Source organism: Xiphophorus hellerii, chromosome 10, assembly GCF_003331165.1.
Source record: "Xiphophorus hellerii strain 12219 chromosome 10, Xiphophorus_hellerii-4.1, whole genome shotgun sequence".
NCBI lineage: Eukaryota > Metazoa > Chordata > Actinopteri > Cyprinodontiformes > Poeciliidae > Xiphophorus > Xiphophorus hellerii.
In genome coordinates this window covers 16,851,564-16,871,416 of record NC_045681.1, presented here as the reverse complement: position 1 = coordinate 16,871,416, position 19,853 = coordinate 16,851,564, and the positions used below count along the sequence as shown (strand labels likewise).

At 38.2% G+C, this 19,853-nt stretch overlaps 1 protein-coding gene across 2 annotated transcripts in view; it reads right to left on the bottom strand.

Moving 5' to 3' along the window:
• Window positions 1-19,853, bottom strand: part of grid1b (glutamate receptor, ionotropic, delta 1b) — a 468,957-nt gene that overhangs the window by 69,654 nt on the left and 379,450 nt on the right. For both annotated transcript variants that reach the window (XM_032574010.1, XM_032574011.1), the window contains exons 5-8: window positions 19,072-19,125; window positions 13,636-13,809; window positions 8,750-8,911; window positions 5,290-5,409 (exon numbers count right to left, since the gene is read on the bottom strand). In XM_032574010.1, the coding sequence (XP_032429901.1) occupies window positions 5,290-5,409; window positions 8,750-8,911; window positions 13,636-13,809; window positions 19,072-19,125 (510 nt within the window). The remainder of the gene's footprint in view (window positions 1-5,289; window positions 5,410-8,749; window positions 8,912-13,635; window positions 13,810-19,071; window positions 19,126-19,853) is intronic.

The following is a 19,853-nucleotide window of genomic DNA, read 5'->3' as shown; positions in this document are numbered from 1 at the left end:
GTTAATGGCAATCTGTTTCAATGCAATTATGCTATTTATCTGCAATGTCTGCTTATGAGTGACACAAAACAACTCACAAAATGGGTATAACAAGCAATACAATACAATACTATCCAAATCAGATTTATTGTTGGGTTAAACTTAGCATTTCTTAAATTATATCTAGTTAATTTTATGCAGTGTAACAGAAATATAACTTGTCTTTACACTGAAAATATATTCTTTTACTGCCAGCTGTTGGTATGTATGTTCATCTAAACTGTTGCCTGTGCACAAGTTTCCAAAAAGAGTTTGATGTGTTCAGCTAGCTTTTCTTGATCCAATAGATTCTGTAATCTGCGATTTATCAGCAGATGCCGTTGTTAAACATGTAATTCGCGACTTTCAGTCTGTTAGCCTGAACACCTAGCCCTTTCAAAATCTGTGACAACTTTAAAAGTTATGTGGTGTGTCCTCAGGTTTGGAGATAAGGTCAGGGGCATCAATGTCAAAACTCAGCAAGTTGCTCTGCATCAAAAGATGACATTCAGTGTGATTTGGGAATGTGGTCAGGATCAATGGCATCTAAATTGGCCAGGATAACCTAAAGAGAGTTGCTAAAATGACAGACGCCTTTTATGGCCAATACACCAAGAATGCCAGTGGAAGGCAACAGCTGAATGTACAGACAACTGAATTAAGGGTTGGGTTACAGATAGGGTAACAATACTTTTTCTTTTTTATAGTTGACCCAAACCAGTGGTATGTGGCCCTCAGCTAACGCTCCAAGGCATTGTGGTCAACAAGAACTTTGGGGACTTGTTCTACTCAGAGTTTTTCATTAAACTACCCAATGCTGAAGTCCAATCTTTTCCATCTCTGTGTAGGTTACTGTGACAGATATTATGTGTGCTAAGAGGCCAAATGCCATTCATTTATTGACGCTACACCTCCTAAGCAAACTACCATTAGTTCAAAATAGGGCAGCAATGAGTTTCACAAATATGCACAAAGCATTAGATTGGGCCTCGTTCAGAAAAAAGGTTGGAATTGCCTTTTTATGCTTTCTTGGAAATATTGTAGTATCTAACATACTAAATGCTTTAATAACCAGTTTATTTTATCATATAAGTGTCAGAATTATACAATTGCGGTTAACTGGAATCCTCACCTATTGCATCTGTGTTACTAATGCTATGTTGATGTATGATGTGGGCCCCAGCAAGAGTAGCCATTGCCATGGCAGTGGCTTTTGGGAGTCCAAATAAATAAACAAATACACTGGTGCTAAAATTGACTGGGAAGACCTTAAATCTTTGTATCTGTAGGAAGCTAGACTTCAGACATCCTGTAAATAGACTAATGGAAGCAGTAGTTGCCCCTCTTAAGTTTGTTGCTTTTAGCCTTGGCATGGTGTTAAAACTGCTGTATGCTCCAGAGCAGCAAGGCTACCAAAACATTTATGGAGGTCCTTGTCAAATAACATTTGATTTTAAAGTCGTATCGCTTGTGTAGTGTCATAACTAATGTTGTCAAACCAAAATAAAAAGCTAAATCCTATCTGCTATTTGGTATACCTGGGGGGGGAGAACCAGGAGCTTTTTGTGAGAGAAATCCTTTTGGATGAGGTTGGGTTAATCTGGTTTTAAATGGCCTACAAATTAAAGGCAGGGTTCAGCTGCGAGCTGAGATAGCTGGGCGCAGGTGCTTAAGAAGTTCCCGTACAACACGCCCGTGTTTTGAGCCTAAAACGGATTTTTGAAAACCAAAGAAACGACGCAAAAGCCATCAGCGTTCCCAAAGCTGAATGCAAATGAATGTCACATAATTGATGCAAAATGTGCTGTTGTTTTAATATCTATTTGCTAAATTTGCTTTCAAATATACGCAGACTGTGAGGTCTGCACAGTGTGTCGGTGTTTTGATATGACTGTATTAATGTAGCAGCATGTGCACAAACACGCATGTGTAGCAGCGGACCTGCATTCTCATAACGGCAATTATGCAACCCAGAGGGAGTCATAACTCAAAGAGAAGCCAGGTGATTAAATCTTGATTACTGCAGCAGCAGCAACTCAGTGTGCGAGTGTGTGCTACGCTGACATACACTTCCTGCAGGATGATAAATCATCTGAATTGTTAGACACATGGCCGAAACTGCAACAGCATTTACGTGAATGTCTTATGTGACCAAATAAATAAATAGATTAAAAAAAACTGTTAAAAAGAGATTTCCATTTACATGTGGTCCCTGGTCCTGCATTCATCTGCAAACTTATTGTTTGTATTGTTAGAAAAAAACTGAAAATGTGTAAATCTCTCTGATGGTGTTGTTAATGTACTCTTGTTCTGCTTTGCCGTTACAGCTCTTCGTTTTTTTCCCCTTCATTTCCTCTCTTCCAATTGGAATTTATTTTTCTCTGTTGTTGCTAGCTCCCATTTCCGTATTACATTTTATTTTTGCGTCATCTGCTGCTGCCATGTCCGTACTTTCTATCACTAATATTCATTCATTTTGTTTGTGTACATTTTACCACCCTGTTCTTTCTTATATTACCTCCTCCTCTTCCCTTTGCCTTGGTGATTGTAAGTGCACTGTCGTTTTTCTTTGGGTCTTCCTATAGCACTTTTTCAATTTTCCTTCATCTTTTATTTTACTTTCAGATTCTTATTTACTTTGATCCTTCACTTTATGCCCCTACAACTTAATTTTTTCATATGACTTATCCTTTTACGACACTCTCATTCCTCTGAGCCCTTTTTATTTACTTTCCTTTTTTTTACCCTTTTCTACTCTTTTTTGTTCCCTTCAGATTTTATTTCCTTTAACTCAATTTTTACTTTCCTATTCATCAGTTCTTTTCAATAATTTATATCTATATATATATATATATATATATATATATATATATATATAGTTATATTACTATTACAGCATGTTTTTCTTTTTCCTCTAGGTCATTTGGTGTACTTGCCTTAAAAACGACAGTATTGTGTATTTTCCTGGCACAAAAGCAACTATGTCGCCTTCAGTTGTTATAAAAAGTGCTGTATACATCAAACATGAAAGAAATCTGACTTTCTAATTTGATGCTGTGAATTTGAGCCTCCGTCTCTTTAAGACGCCGTTTCCGACACTTCGTCTTCAGAACGTCATCACAAAAATGTGCAGCCATTTCCCCATTTACAACCATTCCTAGGCTATAAGTGGATCATGACTGAAACGTTTTCTTTTTTCATTTTTTTATGACCAGTTAAAACAGCTGATTAAGTATCATGCAAGGACATTGATTCATAGTATTGGCTGAGGGTTGTACTTTTTTTTATTATTTTACAAACTGATTGAAACAATGCAGCTTTGCATATCATAATTAAAAACACTGCACTAATATGGCTTCCAGTGCCGTACATAATAGCACTATGAGAACTTTTGCGCCATCAGAGAAAACGAGACTGATTGAATTAGTGGGTTTTGTGGGCGACAGAAGTTAATCATAAGTTCCATTATTGCACAACATAATCAAGTTTCTATTATCTCAGACATGTAAAGCACATCACCGGGTGGTCAAAGTGACGCTCGGAGATGTAGCGATGTCTTGCAGGGTTCAATTATTTTTCGCAGCTCTTGCAAATCGGTTAAGCCACGGAAAGATAGCATCTTTGTGTATTTACAGGGTGGATGGAACAAAACTCTTCTGATTGTTAATTAAAACCTCATTCGTCCTGTTAAGCACTAAGTGGTTTGATGGCAATGGATGACTGTGTTCGGATCTGAACGTGAACGCTTTTCATCAAGGTTACCGTAACATGGTTCAACAACTTTTTCAATGATTGGAAAAATTAATGAACTGACAAGTGTTTGTGCTCACTGCTGCATAAATAACGGGTAAGTCAACAACTGTGGGTCCCACGAGGCACTAATGGGGATTCAATGGTTAAGACTCATGGGAGAAAAAAAAATATCAGGATTGTGTTGGTTTCTTAAAATAACACACTACAGCTGCGGATATTTATTGTCCGCAGCTGATGTTGTTGCACAACATCTGACGTTGCTGCACAACATCTGATGTTGCATGTTGTGCAGAACTGTTGCCGCAAAGAATCAGTTGCTTTCCACAAAAAGGTTAGCTGGAATACCAGTCCTCACCTTTTGCATCTGAAAACAATATGATCTTATTTAAATATTTGCTACAAATTAAAATGTGTTAATTAATTTCTAAAATGTGTGAATTATTATTATAAAATGTTTTATTTGATCTCAAATCCCAAATGATCTTGCTTTGTATAACCTGGTACAACCACCACTCAAATTATTTCCTTTTTCATGATGTCTTCTGCATAGCATGTACTAAAGCGCCAGTAAACACATAGCCCATGTCACCTAACATGTCCCTTCTTCTAGTCACAGCAGTCATCTTGTTACAAGGCCAAACTGACCTCATGGTACAAGCAGTCATTTGAGAAACATGTGTATCGTCTCTCACCTACCCCAAAAACACCCCAAAAACAAGCTCAGACATTCTCAGATACATTAAAACATTCATGGCAACTTCACATATTGTAAGTTGACTAGTAAAATGTATAGTTTTCCATAAATTCCAATTTGTTGTTTTAAATAAGTGGAATATCGTAATCTCCTCATTAGGTGGCATGTGGAACAAATTCAAAATTCATAAATATTTTATTGATCCCAAAGGGAAATTAAATTAAACTAAATCCATTCAAGCCTTGATGGAGACTGAAGGTATTCTTTTGAGTTATTAGTTCCTGATTTCTAGATGGAATTACCGGTAATCATTTGAATATCTAGAGTCTTTACATTTGAGATAACAATACGCAAAAAGTTGACCTTCACGTCTTTGCAATTCTCTCCTTTTCAGAATTTTAGCTCAGAAAACTCAAGTGTGATCGTAGTTTGAGGGAATAAAAGTTTACAGTAATCTACTTCATTGACCCTTTGGAAGCTTGAAGTATAAAATGTTCAATCTTCAAAAGATCTAGGTGCATGTCCTCATGTGATCCCTGGATGGGAGTGATATGCATCACTACATTACATCTCAACAGGCTTAATGACAGATGACATTTAACTGTAATGACAACAAAAACAGCCAGCAGCTCTCCTTTGGGCAGAAAAAGGCAGCGCTGTCAAGCTCTGTGCCAATGCAACCTACAGGGATTTGGAGAACCGTGACGTTAGTGAAAAGGTTTCCTAAAGCAGGCCGGCCATGTCACATGGCGAGGCACATGACTAAAGCGACGGCTGTGCAACAGGAAATCTTCAGGTTCAACTTCAACTTTATGTGAACTTACCCTTTTGATGTCTTTGCCAAAGGTCTCACTGAAACTGGAGCCGAGGATCTCAAACTGGACGTGGGAGTTTGAGCCGCTCTCCTTAAAGTCCATGATTCCTGTCAGACCTGTGATGTTCCCCTGAAACGACGGAGGAGCAGGGAGAGAGCGAGGGAGGAGAGGATGTTAAAAAACGGTCAGGAGTATTTAACCATATCACTAAATCAAACATATAAACCTTGCTTGTTTACTGAACTTTTCCAAGGAAATGATGATTAATCTGGGATTTAAAAAAGCAAATTAAATGAAAATATAATTAGCAAGTTGATTGTTAGCATTTCAATATAACATTTAACATTGTAATAATAACTCATCTGTGATAGTCTATCTGTGTAGCTAAGCTTCTTGTTTTAAATAGTTTTGGTCTAAGGTTAGTCACAGGCTCTTTTTCATGAGATTGTTGAACCCTGTCTGAAGTCATGGAAATAGCAGTAACACAGTCATCCTCGCAGGAATCATGTTGATCCTGCTGGTCATGTGGAAGACGCTGAACCTGCTTAATTGTGTATTCAGGGACTCACTGCGTACCGTCCCCAGTCTTAGCCAAATCTAAGCTTAAATTCTCCAAGAAGAGACAGATTTTCTTGCATCCAAAAAAACGTTTTCGCACTGTTGACATTTAAACTCCAGCTCTGTCCAAAACCAGGACAATTGCCCATTTATTTATTTAATTGGGGGGTCCGTATCTATTTGGAAGACCCATCTGTGCAAAACTTTTAACTTCTTGGCTAAAGCCTTGACATGTTACTTTCCTAGCATCTTCACAAAGTCTCCTGCTTTTTGTCTGGGGTTGACATGCACGCTTCACATCATAAGACTTTCCTTCTGGGCATAGAACAAGTTTCCTTCCTTAGAGCCATGGTGACTTAATATCCCCATGCTGCTCCTACATGTGTACAGTTATTTGAATCCGATGAAGATGGCACCTTCAGGCATCTGAAAATGCCACCCAGGGATAAACAGCACTTCTGGGGGTCCACAATTCTCTTCCTTAATAATGTCACAACCAGTAAGGAAAGGCGTTGCCTTAAAATAGAGCAGCAGCTTAAATTATGTTTCAATTAAGCTGTAGTTAAAATAAGGTGGGTTTTTTTATACAGCGTATGTAAGTAAGTATTTGGTTCAAACTTTTACAGATCAGAATAGGTTTGCTTCATAAGTTAAAGATGAGCCAGCCGTTTTCTGTACTCCTCTTCGTCTTTCTGTAGAGTTTTTGCAGTGATAGAAGACGCCATGAAAACTGTCATAAGAAGTTGATAAACTTGTTCAGTTCATGTCTGTTCCACAGAAAGGCTGTGGGCAAAATGTCAAACCATGACCTACGGTAACTCCTATTGCATGTTAAGTAAGACTGAAGACAGTCATCACAACAGGCAGAAGACTAAATGACCCAGTGTTAGGCGTAAAGGTCAATTTTTGAGTTGCTAGGAGAGACCGTATGGTTAAGACGTCTGGGGTTCGGAAGGGCTTTCTGTAAAAACCTTAACTCCATCCGTCCGTCTCTTCCTCCATCGCTTTCATAAACATTTCTTCAGCTAAATGCAACATTATGTGACACAGCTCATCTTGTCCTCTGTCACAGATCCTCATCAGCAAAGTAGTGAGATGGAAAGTCTGAGCAAAATTTGAGTCGGACACAAGAGTAAAACCTCTAGACTTTGTTTGAATGAGGAAACAAAACTTTTAGGCAATACACCAAGAGCACGGTAATTTAGAAAAGAATATCCTTATTAAATATCAGAATAAATCACCCCTAATCAAAAGGTGAAGCTCAAAAGATTTTCTTCAGAATAATAAATACCAGCAGCAATTTTGGACTGACTGAGATTCATCTCTTAGATTTATAGATGAAATGATTTGCTTTTTGAAGTAATTTCTAGTTAAGTTGTAAAATTTCAGTGCTTTCAAACTGCATAGGCCAATAGAGATTTTAAAAGGGTGTAAGAGCCCACCCTGTTTTAAGACTGTGCTCTAAAAAGGCTGAAATGTTGATAAACACTAATATATAATCGGGATCAAGTTCCACTGAAAACAAGCAATTTGGTTTCAGTCTTTGCTTCCTTAACAGTTAAACCTCTCAACCTTCAATCATAGTTTTGTTTGTTTTGTTTGAATTGAAGCTTTTTCTTGGAAGCTAAGAAAAGGCCACACTGGGAGTGTATACCTGGACTAAAATGAAGGTTGTGTTTCTTCATTATTTAGTAAGGAATCAAACCAAACACTGAATATTTGAGGTCAATTGAGTGCACCAATAATTCAGCGATGCTATCAGTATTCAATGAGCAGCTGCATCAAAGTAACATGCAACAAAAAAAAAAACATGATGTCCGCATAAAATCAGGCTCAGCATAGAAATCCTTCATTAACTGGAGTTTTGTATCTTTCATCGATATCGAATTATATTTTATGTTTAACTGCATCATGAAATCGCCTCCTCTGCGTTACCTTTATGAGTGTTTCAGAAAAACAGGAATGACCCTAATGAGCTCCGTGGTTGTTACTTTGATACATGTCAAAGACCCAAATTGCTGTTTTTTCCTTTTTAATAACAAGCAGCACATTTTGCTCTGAGGGACTGATCAGCATGGCTGAAAAGCTTCTTCTGCCAATTAGAGCATCAGAACGAAAGTCCGGCTGGAATTATGAGACGCATCAGAATCAGGTTTCACGTCTGTGTCATGTTTACACTTCAGGTTCGATTCAGCTTCTGTTAACTGGAGGCGCTTTATTCTGTGTCTCGTTATCTCCACATGTGATGGACAAATCCTGATGGCTATTTTCAATTAAATTAGACAAAAATAAACAAACACTCCTACTTTAAATGAGGCTGAATCACATCGGTGATTTCTTGTGAAATCACAAATTTCCGTACAAATTAGCATATGTAATTAAGCATTGTAATTAAATTGTCCTATTAAAGCAAAATGCGATGTTTAGGTGATAATGGTATTTACTGTCTTGCAGCAATTAGCACAAGACAGTGCTAATTACCACTGTCTTGTGGTAATTAGTAGTTTTTCTGGTTTATGTCAGTTGCTTATTTTTTTACAGTCTACCCACACACTCCATTTTAATGCGGCTAAATTTACAAACACATTTCTGTTTGCAGAAAGCAAAGCTCAAATTCTGATGGCGATTCAGCTCATTTAAAACATATTTTGAAATACTGTCAAAATAAATGCTGATTGATGGTCTAACTTACACAATACCCCCCCCCCCCAAAAAGTCAGAAATGCATATATTACAGTTTTTCTTCCTGGCACCTACATACATGTACCCACCCCCCTAAATAAATAAGAAAAAGAATAAAAAATTGAGTGACAATGCACAACACTGATCACACCCGTGAACCATGAAATAATTGAAGAAAATCAGAGAACTGAATGAAACTAAATGATGAAGGTCAGGCATCGTGCTTTACCTTCTGAATGGTCTCCAGCATTGACCAGCCACCGTTCCATGGCTTGGTCGACTTTCTGATGCAGTTTAGGCTCGCCATGCTGTGCCACTTCCTGTCCTCCAGCTTCCTGTAGAAAGCGTTGGCCAGCATCAGCACGCTGTCGTACAGGTAGAGGTTGGACACCTGGTTGGAGAGAGTTCAGAGGAAAAAGTCGAGGTAGGTCAGGGACAAGACGATAAGCTGTGACAAAGCTTGGCACGAAGGTGAAGGCGGTTTGTGAGATTGTTGGGAAAAGACGTATGATATAAAATGGCAACCGTCATCAGTCTGGAGCTCCATGGGTGATCTTTCCTCGAGAAGCGACTTTGTGATTATACGGTCACTTTAGCTATATTGGAAGAGATTTTTGTGAACTTGTATAGAGTTGAGTCGGTCAAAGAAACCAGTAGCGACAAACTACATGGTGAAATGCTGCTGGCTAAAATTGAAAAATTAAATTTTTGGCTTTGCTCCTGCTTTTATAAGCAGTCAGATATGTTGTTATGCTGCCAATAAAGCTTATGCAACAATAAAACCCGCATTTAAAAGATGACACAAACGCCCCAAAAGGCAGAAGAGTGTGAAAATAAAAAAATTAAAAATACAACCACAAAAACAGAACTGTATCATTTGCAACTCGCTGACAACAGGGCCAAAATGAGCCATTCATGTGATAAATCAATACAAGAACTTGTAAAATGATGATTTGAGTTGAGTGGACCACTTAGGTTGATGATTGAGCACCGGTCACCGAAATTAACAAGAATGTAAGAGGAATTGGAAAATCACAGATGGGTTCACATATACATAAACTCTCAATTTCTGGTAAAAATCTCACTCTCGTTGCTGGTAAGCTACTGACTGCTCATAATTACTACACAAAGCCTAACGTCAAAAGTATAAACTAACGATCCCTTCAAATGTGGAAAATAAATAAATATAGAAGCTTTCCATGCCAACCCACACACTGACCACATGTGTGACACATCTGTGGAAGTGCATCATCTGCCAGCACAAATCTAACACCACCAAGAGCGCTGCTGGCACCCGAGCGCACAGACGAGCTGGATGGTGTTGAGACGACAGTCAGCTAGCAGCCAGCCTGTCCACATGTCACCCTGACCAAGCACCCAGGAAACACACTGTGACACACGCATGCACACGCACCCCCCTCCCCACACACACACACACACAGGCAGGAAGGAGAGACCAAATGCAGGGTGACAAATGAGCATCACGCTGTCCAGATAAGCAGAGCTGACTGGCATGAAGGCCACGCTCCACGCTTCCGCTGACCCTCACACACACACCGATACACACACTTCTCTTTTCTGTGTCCTCTTCGGTCATGGAGAGACTAAAGATGAAATTTTACATGACAAAGGCAATATGAAAGGGAATGATGGAAGGAGAAGGGAGATATAACATTGGTTTCAAAAAATATATATATTTCCACATAAATTCAGCTTCTTTTTTTTTTTGTCTAAGATTTTCAACTTTTTCACCGTTAATTCTCAAAGAGACATTTGACGCTCTTTTGCACAAGCGATTGAGACAGATGTCCTCATCTTGCTTCTCGCCGAACGTTCCAGGTGAGGACGGAGAGCGTCAGCAGAGGACGAGGGGAATGACGGAAAGTGAGAAATGAAAGAAGAGGCAAATATTCTCAGGTCATCTCGAATGGCCAGAGGAGACAGTGAGGGATGAAGACGGGAAAAGAGACGAGGCACAGGGGAAAAATAACCAAGACGGCTGAGCAGTTTCAGGGGAAAAGAAGAGACAAGACTCTGAATGAAGAACAAAGAGAAAAAAATGAAAAAGGGAATGACATTGGTGCTCGACGCTCGACGTGGCGGGGAAAAAAAAAAGAAAAAAAGAAAAACTGAACTCGTCTCCAGCAAATGTCAAAACATGACGGGGAAAAAGCCAGCATTTGTCAGTGTTCATTACAGTAATTGTTCTGTTTGTTGTCTTTAAATGTCAGCCACACATCACCGCAGAGATTTCACAAGTGGAAATAACACTCAGTGTGAGTAGGAGGAAGATTGTGCCTGAAGATGAGATGCGACCAAATTTTCTGGAATGAGACCAATTTGAATTTGTTTCTGGTAAGGCGTGCTGACAGGTTACATCAGAACCTGACGGCAAACACTAAAACCGAGACGGAGAGCGAGCGAGAGGTAGCTCTTCACCACAAAAAATACCCAAAATGAAATTGCTGGAGTTCTTACTTTCTTGCGGTGATTTTCTATTCTTCTTTTTTTTTTTTTTTTTTTTACCATTTCATTCGTGAATGATACTAAATACATCTGCACCCAAGAAATATCATTCAAAAGAAGGTTTATAAATTTTGGCCTTTACTTTCTCTCTCTTGCTTTTTATGCTAACTACTTTATAATGAATATAATTAAAACCCACTGGTTTTGTTTTTGTTTAAGATCTGCTCAGTAAAAAAAAAAAAATCTAAATCTGAGAAAAAAAGAAGAAAAATGTACAAATCGGTACTGTCAATACTGTTCTAGGTCCTTTCTGATGCTCTTCTCTTCCACCCAGCCCACAATTTTGCGACAAGATTTTGGTCTGAGATGACAATGGGGAACAAAGTCAATTTTGTGTAAGGAATAACAGTTTCTTTGTTGATTTGGAAAGTATATTCTGAATCCTCCTCATCCTCCTGAGGCACATACACTTATGATCCAGTTTTAGTAGTAGATGAGGTATTTTTCCATATATTCCCTGTTCTACTTAAAGCTCTACTTAAAGACTCATTTGACCAAAATAGTGATTTCTAGTTAAAGTCCCAGTGCTTTTCATCACAATCCACACATTTGCATTTGTAATGGTAGGACTGAAGATGCTTGTCCCTAGAATTAGTCACAAACAAACACTGAATGAGAATACAAGGATTACTAAATAAACATTTATACAAAAGTGATGGCATGGAATACAAAAATGATCTGAATGTCGTTCGCCCAGAGCACCAAACAGGCTAGTATCGCCTCTGTCCCAATGTAGTTATGCCTAAATACGTAGCTGCCATGTGATTGGCTGATTCACTATTGTTGTCAACAAGCATTTGAACAGGTAAACATTATAAAGTGTCTGGTGAGTCGTCGTCACCACATGTTAAGACGGGCTGTAGTGTGTGGAGTTTGGTATTCTAGAATCATTTACGTTCCTTCTGTTCAGGATCCAAGCAGAAATTTGGGAACGCACAACCTGACTCCCTCTGATTAAAGCAAAAACATGTTACACATCCAACCTGAAAAAAATGACTGACGTAGAGGGAACACTTTCATACAAATAAAAACTAAGATGGCACTTTCTGACTCTGCCTTAGGAAGAGCACTGCAGATTATGACAGCTTTATTCCTTCATTTCAGAGGGAGCTCTCGCTCTAAACTGATTAAATCCCACCATTTTCTGAATTTGACTGCTTATTACGTCTTTCTTTGCCCTTCATTAAACAAAGCAAACCCTCTAATTACTCTTTCTGTTCCCAAAAATTAACCTTTTGTGCTTTTGTGGCCGGGAATGACTAAAATTGATTCAGAAGTGATGTAGAGAATTTGAATTTTCATGTTTAGCCGTGGAGGTCAGGCCTGTGTTTTCAACCCTTTTCAAATGCCTGCCTGTCCGTCCGTCCGTCCGTCCGTCCTCCAGGAGAAAGAAGGTTGGACTAATCGGAAAGAATAATTGGTACATACAAGGGCGGCAATTATTCAAAATAAATTAAGCATTGCAAGCACACAAAAAGTTGAAGGAGAAAAATGTGAAGGTTTCATTTGATCAAAAACACTGAAATAAAAAATTTATGATTCAAAACCACGAGAAAATAAACAACTATTTACTGGTAAAGATTATCCGATTTATCGGCACCTTCTCTGAACATTAAACTTCTGAACGTCAACTTAAATATGGCCCACAAGAATTGTCATACCTGAAAGTTATCAAATCGCAAATGTCTCGGCTGCATAATCAAACTTTAAATGTAAAACTGCAGCAGGCACAGATGGTAAAACAGGTGGGGGGATGTAAAGTGATGTTTCCATTTAATTATTTCTGTCAAAAATGATAATAATAATGAAAAAAATGAATTGAAGTTAAAATCCTATCAGATGGCTTCATGCATTCAACGCACTGATTAGCATATATATCAGGGGAACACAGTGAAATCTCCAGCTATCAGTGCAGTGAATCCCTTTCAGTCCCGTTTCCTATGCATCAAAATGATCACCTGCTTTCAAAATGAGGTGAATAATTCACAGCGCGAGCCTTTTGAAAGCCCGATGCTTTTTGGTCAGGCTCTCGCATAAATATGCATATGTTTTTGGGTGGATTTTCCTCAAAATATCAGCATGCATATTTAAATGTGTGCAACCTGCGTCATCACAGAGTCAATCTGAGCCATAAATGTAAGGAGCAAATCTACTGGGAGAGGATTTGGAGGTTTTTATCATCTAATCGATATCATAAAATGCAGATGTAATGTTTATTCCTGATTATCAAGAATCAAAACAACAATTCTGTGCCTTGATAGTAATTATTTTAACAAAGGTGGGTTTTTTTGTGGTTTTTTTGTTACTTTGTCTCCACAAACAAGCACACAAAAAGTTGTTCACGCTGTTTATAAGTCAAGTCTTTCCAGTAACCAGAAGCTGACAGATGTGGTGTAAAACCAGCCTTTTTCTTCACTCACAGTGCTGCATGTACAACTCAAACTACGGCAGGGGTGGAGAGTGGGCACATCGCCATGCCAACAGGTGTCAGTTGCAAACTAAAACTTACACATCTGCTGCTTGAACATTTCTGACTGACATACTAACAGCCAGAAACATAGAAGTGGTTATTTTATTTTATTTTTTTACCTCTAGGTTCTGCAGGTATCCTTCCTGCGGGTCGCACAGCAGTGACGAGATCCGGTGGTTCTGCCTCATACAGCGGGTGCTGCTGTCCTTCCACAGGGGGAAAATCTGTCGGATCACAGTCATGCGCCCCAGTGCACTGTGGGTCAGCTCCAGGATCTCTGTGTCGCTGATTTCCTGCGGTCATGTAAGAAAAAAGGGAAGAAACACAAGGCAGAACAAATGTTTTGCCGTAAGTTCAAGGTTTTTCATCGTGACTCTTTCCTTTATAAGACTATGTCACGTTAATTAAGCAGCCGGTTTTAAATCATAACAGCGCAGTCACACTGTCTCTTAAAGAGCTTCCTATACTGGTGTACATGTTTAACTGCTACAACAAGGAGAAAACCAATTATTTTCTTGGAGGTGTAATTATAGATAGTCCCCATCCGGAGTAAAGTAAACCCACTCTGTTTGGTTTCTCCTTATGTCGTCCTCATCCAATTAAACATGAAGCTGTAAACAGAAGTGACTCAGGTTTTTTTTTTTTTCATTCATTGGGAAGAAAACAGTTTCATCTGACAAAAAAAAAAAAAAGAAAGGTTTTAAATGTCAAAAATTCCGGAGCCGTAAAAGCAACCGAGATACAAGACTCAGTCTGTTATTTCTACTGAAATCTAATTTATTCCATCCACATAAAAAGTGGCAGCTGCTTCACATTAAAATCTCGACGCGAACCCCATATTTTGAAACGATTTTAAAGGACAGACAATAATTATCTGTGCTGGAAACTATGTTTCTTTTTATAGAGGTTTTGTCTTAAGTACCAAACACTTTCTGTGACCAGAAGAAGACCCTGTGGTCATCAGCATATTTCTTCACTTTGCTGTTAAAAGTTCTTTAGCAATCATGTTTTGGTTTTTTGGGGGGCGGGGGGTTTGAGACCAGCTGTGAAATAAAGCGACTTTAGAAGGAAGTGGTAAAAATGTGATTTTTGTTTCATTTTAACTTCTGCAAAATGAACAGTAAATTTCAAAAAGACCAAAGTGCTCAAACGCAAAGTTTTAAGAAAAGTTTTAAGTTTTAAAAAAAACCCAACTTACTCATATTAATTGAAATGTATTTCTTGATTATTTACGTGAAAATCTAATATAATTTTTGGATTACAATTTTAAATCAGAGTTCATTCTGTTCCACAAACCTTGAAATTTCACTTGCATGTAATAAGTTACTTCTTATTTCTAGCATCAGCTGGATGTCAGCATTAGCCAAAGTGAGATTTCTTTTTTTAAAAACAATTACTAAAATGGAGACTAAACTGCATGTAATGACACATTAAACGATAAACCACCTCCATTCAGGCACAGGCAGGCTTAAGAGGAGCCGACGGCGACAGCAAACAGGAAGTGGACGACTAATAACAGGAGTCGAGGAAAGAATCAGATAAGAGGTTTTGGAGGGCAGTGATTTTTCTGAGAAAAACAGTGCGACGCCGTCTCCAGGAAGCGGGTAAGGATGCTGTGCAGACAAATGCGCTAATGTCTGACAAGGCTTTACAGTTTTTTTTTACTCATGCAAAATGAATGAGGTTTATTACAGCCTGGCAGAGGGTAAAATGGTCACTGGTGTTGTTTTGGCGCACGACTTTAGAGCAACTTCTAGATCACGTAAAAAGAAAACAATAACATTACAGCGTAAAAGTGGGTTGTTTCACATGTAAACCTTAAAATCTGTGGTCGATGTATTTTAAATATACCGCTGTGCTTCAATAACTCACGTTAACAGAAGCGCAGTGAAACGTGTAGAAATTTGACTGGTTCTGCTGGCAGCTTCTTCCTTGTAAAGGGGAATTCTGCTTTCCCCTTTACCAGGGGAAAAGTTCCCACAAAGTGGAAAGTCGTTTCGGTTGGCTTTCCTTAGATAGAAAACTGTTTTACCAATCTCAGAATTACACTGCAGTTCACTACTTTTTTTTTTTTTTTTTAACTAGCATCAAATTGAAATGTACAAAAGTGCCTTTAATCTGTCTGTATGATTGGATTTGTTGTGATTTGACACGATGTAGATAAACTTACTGAACTGAATATAGGCATAATTCATTTCAATTCAGGTTTATTTCACCAAGGGCAACACATTAAACAATGTTACATTTCAAAAACAAAGCAAACGTTGTTTTGTATGTAACTTTTCTATCTAAAGGTTGATTTCTAAACTCAGTGCTTGGTTGGACATTTCTTAAAAGACAGCAACTTGTTTTTTTTACATATTCCTAGACTGGAATGACTTCTCTCTAAATTAATTCACAAAGTGTATTTTTTTAATTATATTTTTACTTTATAAAACATATGATTTTTTTTTTGGTTCATAGGCACAGCAGAATTAAGGTTTTGATTCCTAAACCCAACAAAAATCATTTCAATTCATACAACTCAACAAGTTACGTCACTCATTAAAATGGTAAAGTGTTCTTTGCATCTTGTTTTTTTTTTTATTAAATGTTTTACTGAACCAAGTTTGTTTACTTCATTAGCCTAACTGACACGTTTTGGTTTACAAACCACTATGAATTTTGTTTAACTTTCTACAGCAAATCTAGCAAATTAAGTTTCTAAAAATACAAAAAAAGAAAGTCCACATTTCACCTTAAATTCCTGTCTCATTCTAGGTAAACAAACACAAACAAATCACACATTTATTTTTCACACATTAATATTTCACTAACACATCCTTCAAACCTCCTTCAACAGAGAGTAACTGGAACCGCTGCAGGTTAAGAAAGACATTCTGTCTCATGTTTGTTCAACCAGGTGACATTTTTTTAGCAGAGGAAATGAGGTCAAAACACAAATATGTTTTGACATATTATCAACAAAGTGGATTTTTTAAAAATCTAAATCATAGCAAACTTTACCAGTAAAAGCTAAGCAATTTTATAACGTTAGCTTCTCTAGCTTTCTAGCTAAAGCTATTTAACTCGACAACATGCAGCTCAGTAGGGAATTAGGCGTTAGGAGCAGTGGGACATGTTAACATGTGACAGGAGAAGAAAACTGTAGAATAATTTAATAAAAGGTCTGGTATGACCAGATAATTAGCACATTTAAATATTTTTATAATCATCAGCACTCATATAGTTTTTTCTTTTTCTCTCTTTTTACTTTATTGTCGATCAAAGGAGCCCTCCAACTCTCACCACTTACAGACCAACAATTACCCGCTGCTTGTGTTTCAAGCACTTATGGCAGGACAGAGAAGAGAAAAATGAAAAGGGATAAAGAAGAAAATCCCAGACAGAGCTGATGGATTCAGTTGTCAATACGGGTGACGACTTTTAACGGCTGCAACGGGAGCAGCTGTGATGTAACCTGCGAGGTGCTTTTTGTTCACAAAGAATTGGATTTACATTTCAAAGAGAAGCACCCGGTGTCATTTACAGTTATCTCATTTCGTCTCTCGTTAACGCCGCCTGTTTCCGATAGGTTCCCCGGGTAATGAGCCAGGAGAGAAAAAACACAAGATTAAGTAAAAAAAAAAAAAAGTTAAAAAGTTACTTTTTGAACACTTTTAGCTAAAGAGATCATGGTTTGGGGTACAGATTTTTTTTTTTTATATTTATGTATTTTTTTTCAGTTCTGAAGTCCAGTCTAAAGTCAAAATACCAGTCCAATGCAACCAGTAGATCCTCACTAGCAGCACAATCTTAAGTCTGTGTCTCACAGCAAATTCCGGATCATATTTATCTCAGCTGACTGACTAAATGTAAATGGATCCTAAAAACCCGTTTCTATGTAAAAAATGTTTAATCTGTGTTCCTTTCAACTCCATCATATTAGTATGTATCTAATTTTAATCAGGTTTTTGGGAGTTGGGATGTGATTTTCCTGGTGTTAGTCATGGCCTAAAGAGTCTCTGGAATAACAACAGCCTGCATTTGTTCTCTGTGAAAACGTCTGTCTGTGTGACTGATGTTCTGACATTGTGCAATTTCTGCAAACAGGTATTTTTAATCCAGTTGGTTTTTAGCAGCAGAGTATTGTTCTCAAATGTTCAGCCTCTAGTCACCTTTATTTTCTTTATTCTCTTTCTTTCAGATAATTTTCTTCAGATTAGTTGAGTTGAATGATTGTATTTTATTTATATTTCTGTGCTAAGTTCTCTCTCTCTCTCGTTCTCTGTCTCTGCCTCCTTTGTTCCACATTCCAGGACTTGACAGAAACAGTTCTCTTGTTTTCTGAACTCAGCATCTGAGCAGCTTCAGTGTGCTCATCAAAGTCATTGTGTAGGTTTTTTACTGCTCCGAGATAAAACGTGACAGCTGCTGCTTCTCACACTCAGAGCCATCCATGTGGTTTCACTGTGACCTGCTGAGATCTTCACTCCTTCCTCACTGCAAAGCTTTTTGTCTTTCCTATCCTAACCCTGCTACTTTCCCTCAGTTTTGATTCAAATGGTTATTTTATTTTATAATTTTTTTCTGCTTTAATTAAATTGCCGGTCAGTCCGGTTGATTGGATGGTGATGCACATCTGAATCCGATAGAATGAATATTTCAAGAGTGTAAAGTTGTTACGTAGCTGAAAGTTAATTTTGATTTATTTTCTTGGTATGTTTATGCTTGAATTACATTGTCAACAGTCCAGTTAGTCGGCTTGATTGGTTGATGATGCACAGATAAATCCCATAGTTTCCTGGCTTTGAGTAAAGCTTTGGAGATTTGCGTCGTTTCCAATTTATAAAAGTCGTTGAAACATCCATGGCTTTCACACTAAGCTTAGGTTTAAAGTGTTTATGCTTGAAAAGCGAAGTTTGGGAAAGGTGTAAACATTAAAGATGATCCTGCGTCAATAACACCAAACAATGAGCTTCATTTAAGGCAGGAGTGTCACCTTTCAGCCTTGAATTTCTTTTGATGAGTTCTTGCTTCAAAACACTTGAACACAATAGCTTAATTAGTCGTTCGTTGTGCGATCAGCATCTCAAGTGGCCTGATTGTGACTCCTTCATTTATTTGATATGTGTTGAAGCAGGAAAACACAGGAAAGTTGAAAAACATAAAGTCCCATCAACACTCATCACACCCTGCCGACTGGCTGGTGAAGTTTTATTCCTATTAGAAGTTGTTTAATAAAGTAATCATGGGTCCAAAAGTGTAGGGCTTTGAGCAGAAGTCACTGAGTGGATACACTGTCCATTCAGTGAAATTAAAGAGACAAAGGTTAGCATGGTTATTATAAGATGATACATTGTTTTATGCCCTACATTTTCCGTTGTTGCAAGATTTTAATTTGTCAGTGACAATTTCAACTGAATTGCAGTCATCACAAAATCAGTTCCGGGGCAACAAATAGTCCTTTGACCAGACTTTTGACATTCCTGCTTTACAACATAATGAAGGCTGCCTTCTCCATCGTGACTTGGAGGGAAATTTTGTCTCATGGATTTAACATTGTGGCATCTTACCTCATTTACAAACACCCAGTGACTGTCCTTGGAGGCCAAATTTGTTTCCACAGCCTGCAGACACAAAGAGAGAGAGAAAGAGAGAGAAACGGGAAAAGTTTAGATCAATTACTTCGGCTTCATGTAAACTTTCTGGGTCTCAGATCCTCCTATTTGGCCTCGGAGCTGCTCTATCACACCAAAGACACGTTGCTTTGCTCCACTCCTATTTGCTCAGCCTCTGCTGTTTTCCAATGATGGGTTGCTCTGCCAAATGTCAACCAATAAAAGTTTTCCACAGAGACCCGGCCGAGTACTGAAAACTCTTATCAAAGCACTGTGAGCTCGTCTGGATCGGTGTAGCTGTGTGATAATCCCAGCAGCATCCAACCGGCTTCCGACTGATGATAATGAAGAGCCGAGCCGAGTCGAGCCGATAAGGTCCGCGAAGGGAACATTTGGTACCAGCTCGTCACCTTCTGTAACCGGCAGACATGAATGCAGAAATAATATATATATATATACTGTATATATATAAACTGATCACTAACAGGTGATTACAGTCTTATTTTTACTTATAAGCTGATAAAGAAGCTTCCTTTTCTAGTACCACAATCCTCAAGTAAATTAATTTCCCTCCACTCAAACTACACACTCAATAAAAAAATTAAAAAAAAGTGACATGACAACACGTAACACGTATCAGAGCATATGGACTGAACAACGAGGCATGTGGGTGTTCGGCCTCTGGGCACCACGCAAAAACGTGCAGTTATTAAAAAGAACACTGTAACCACGTCTGT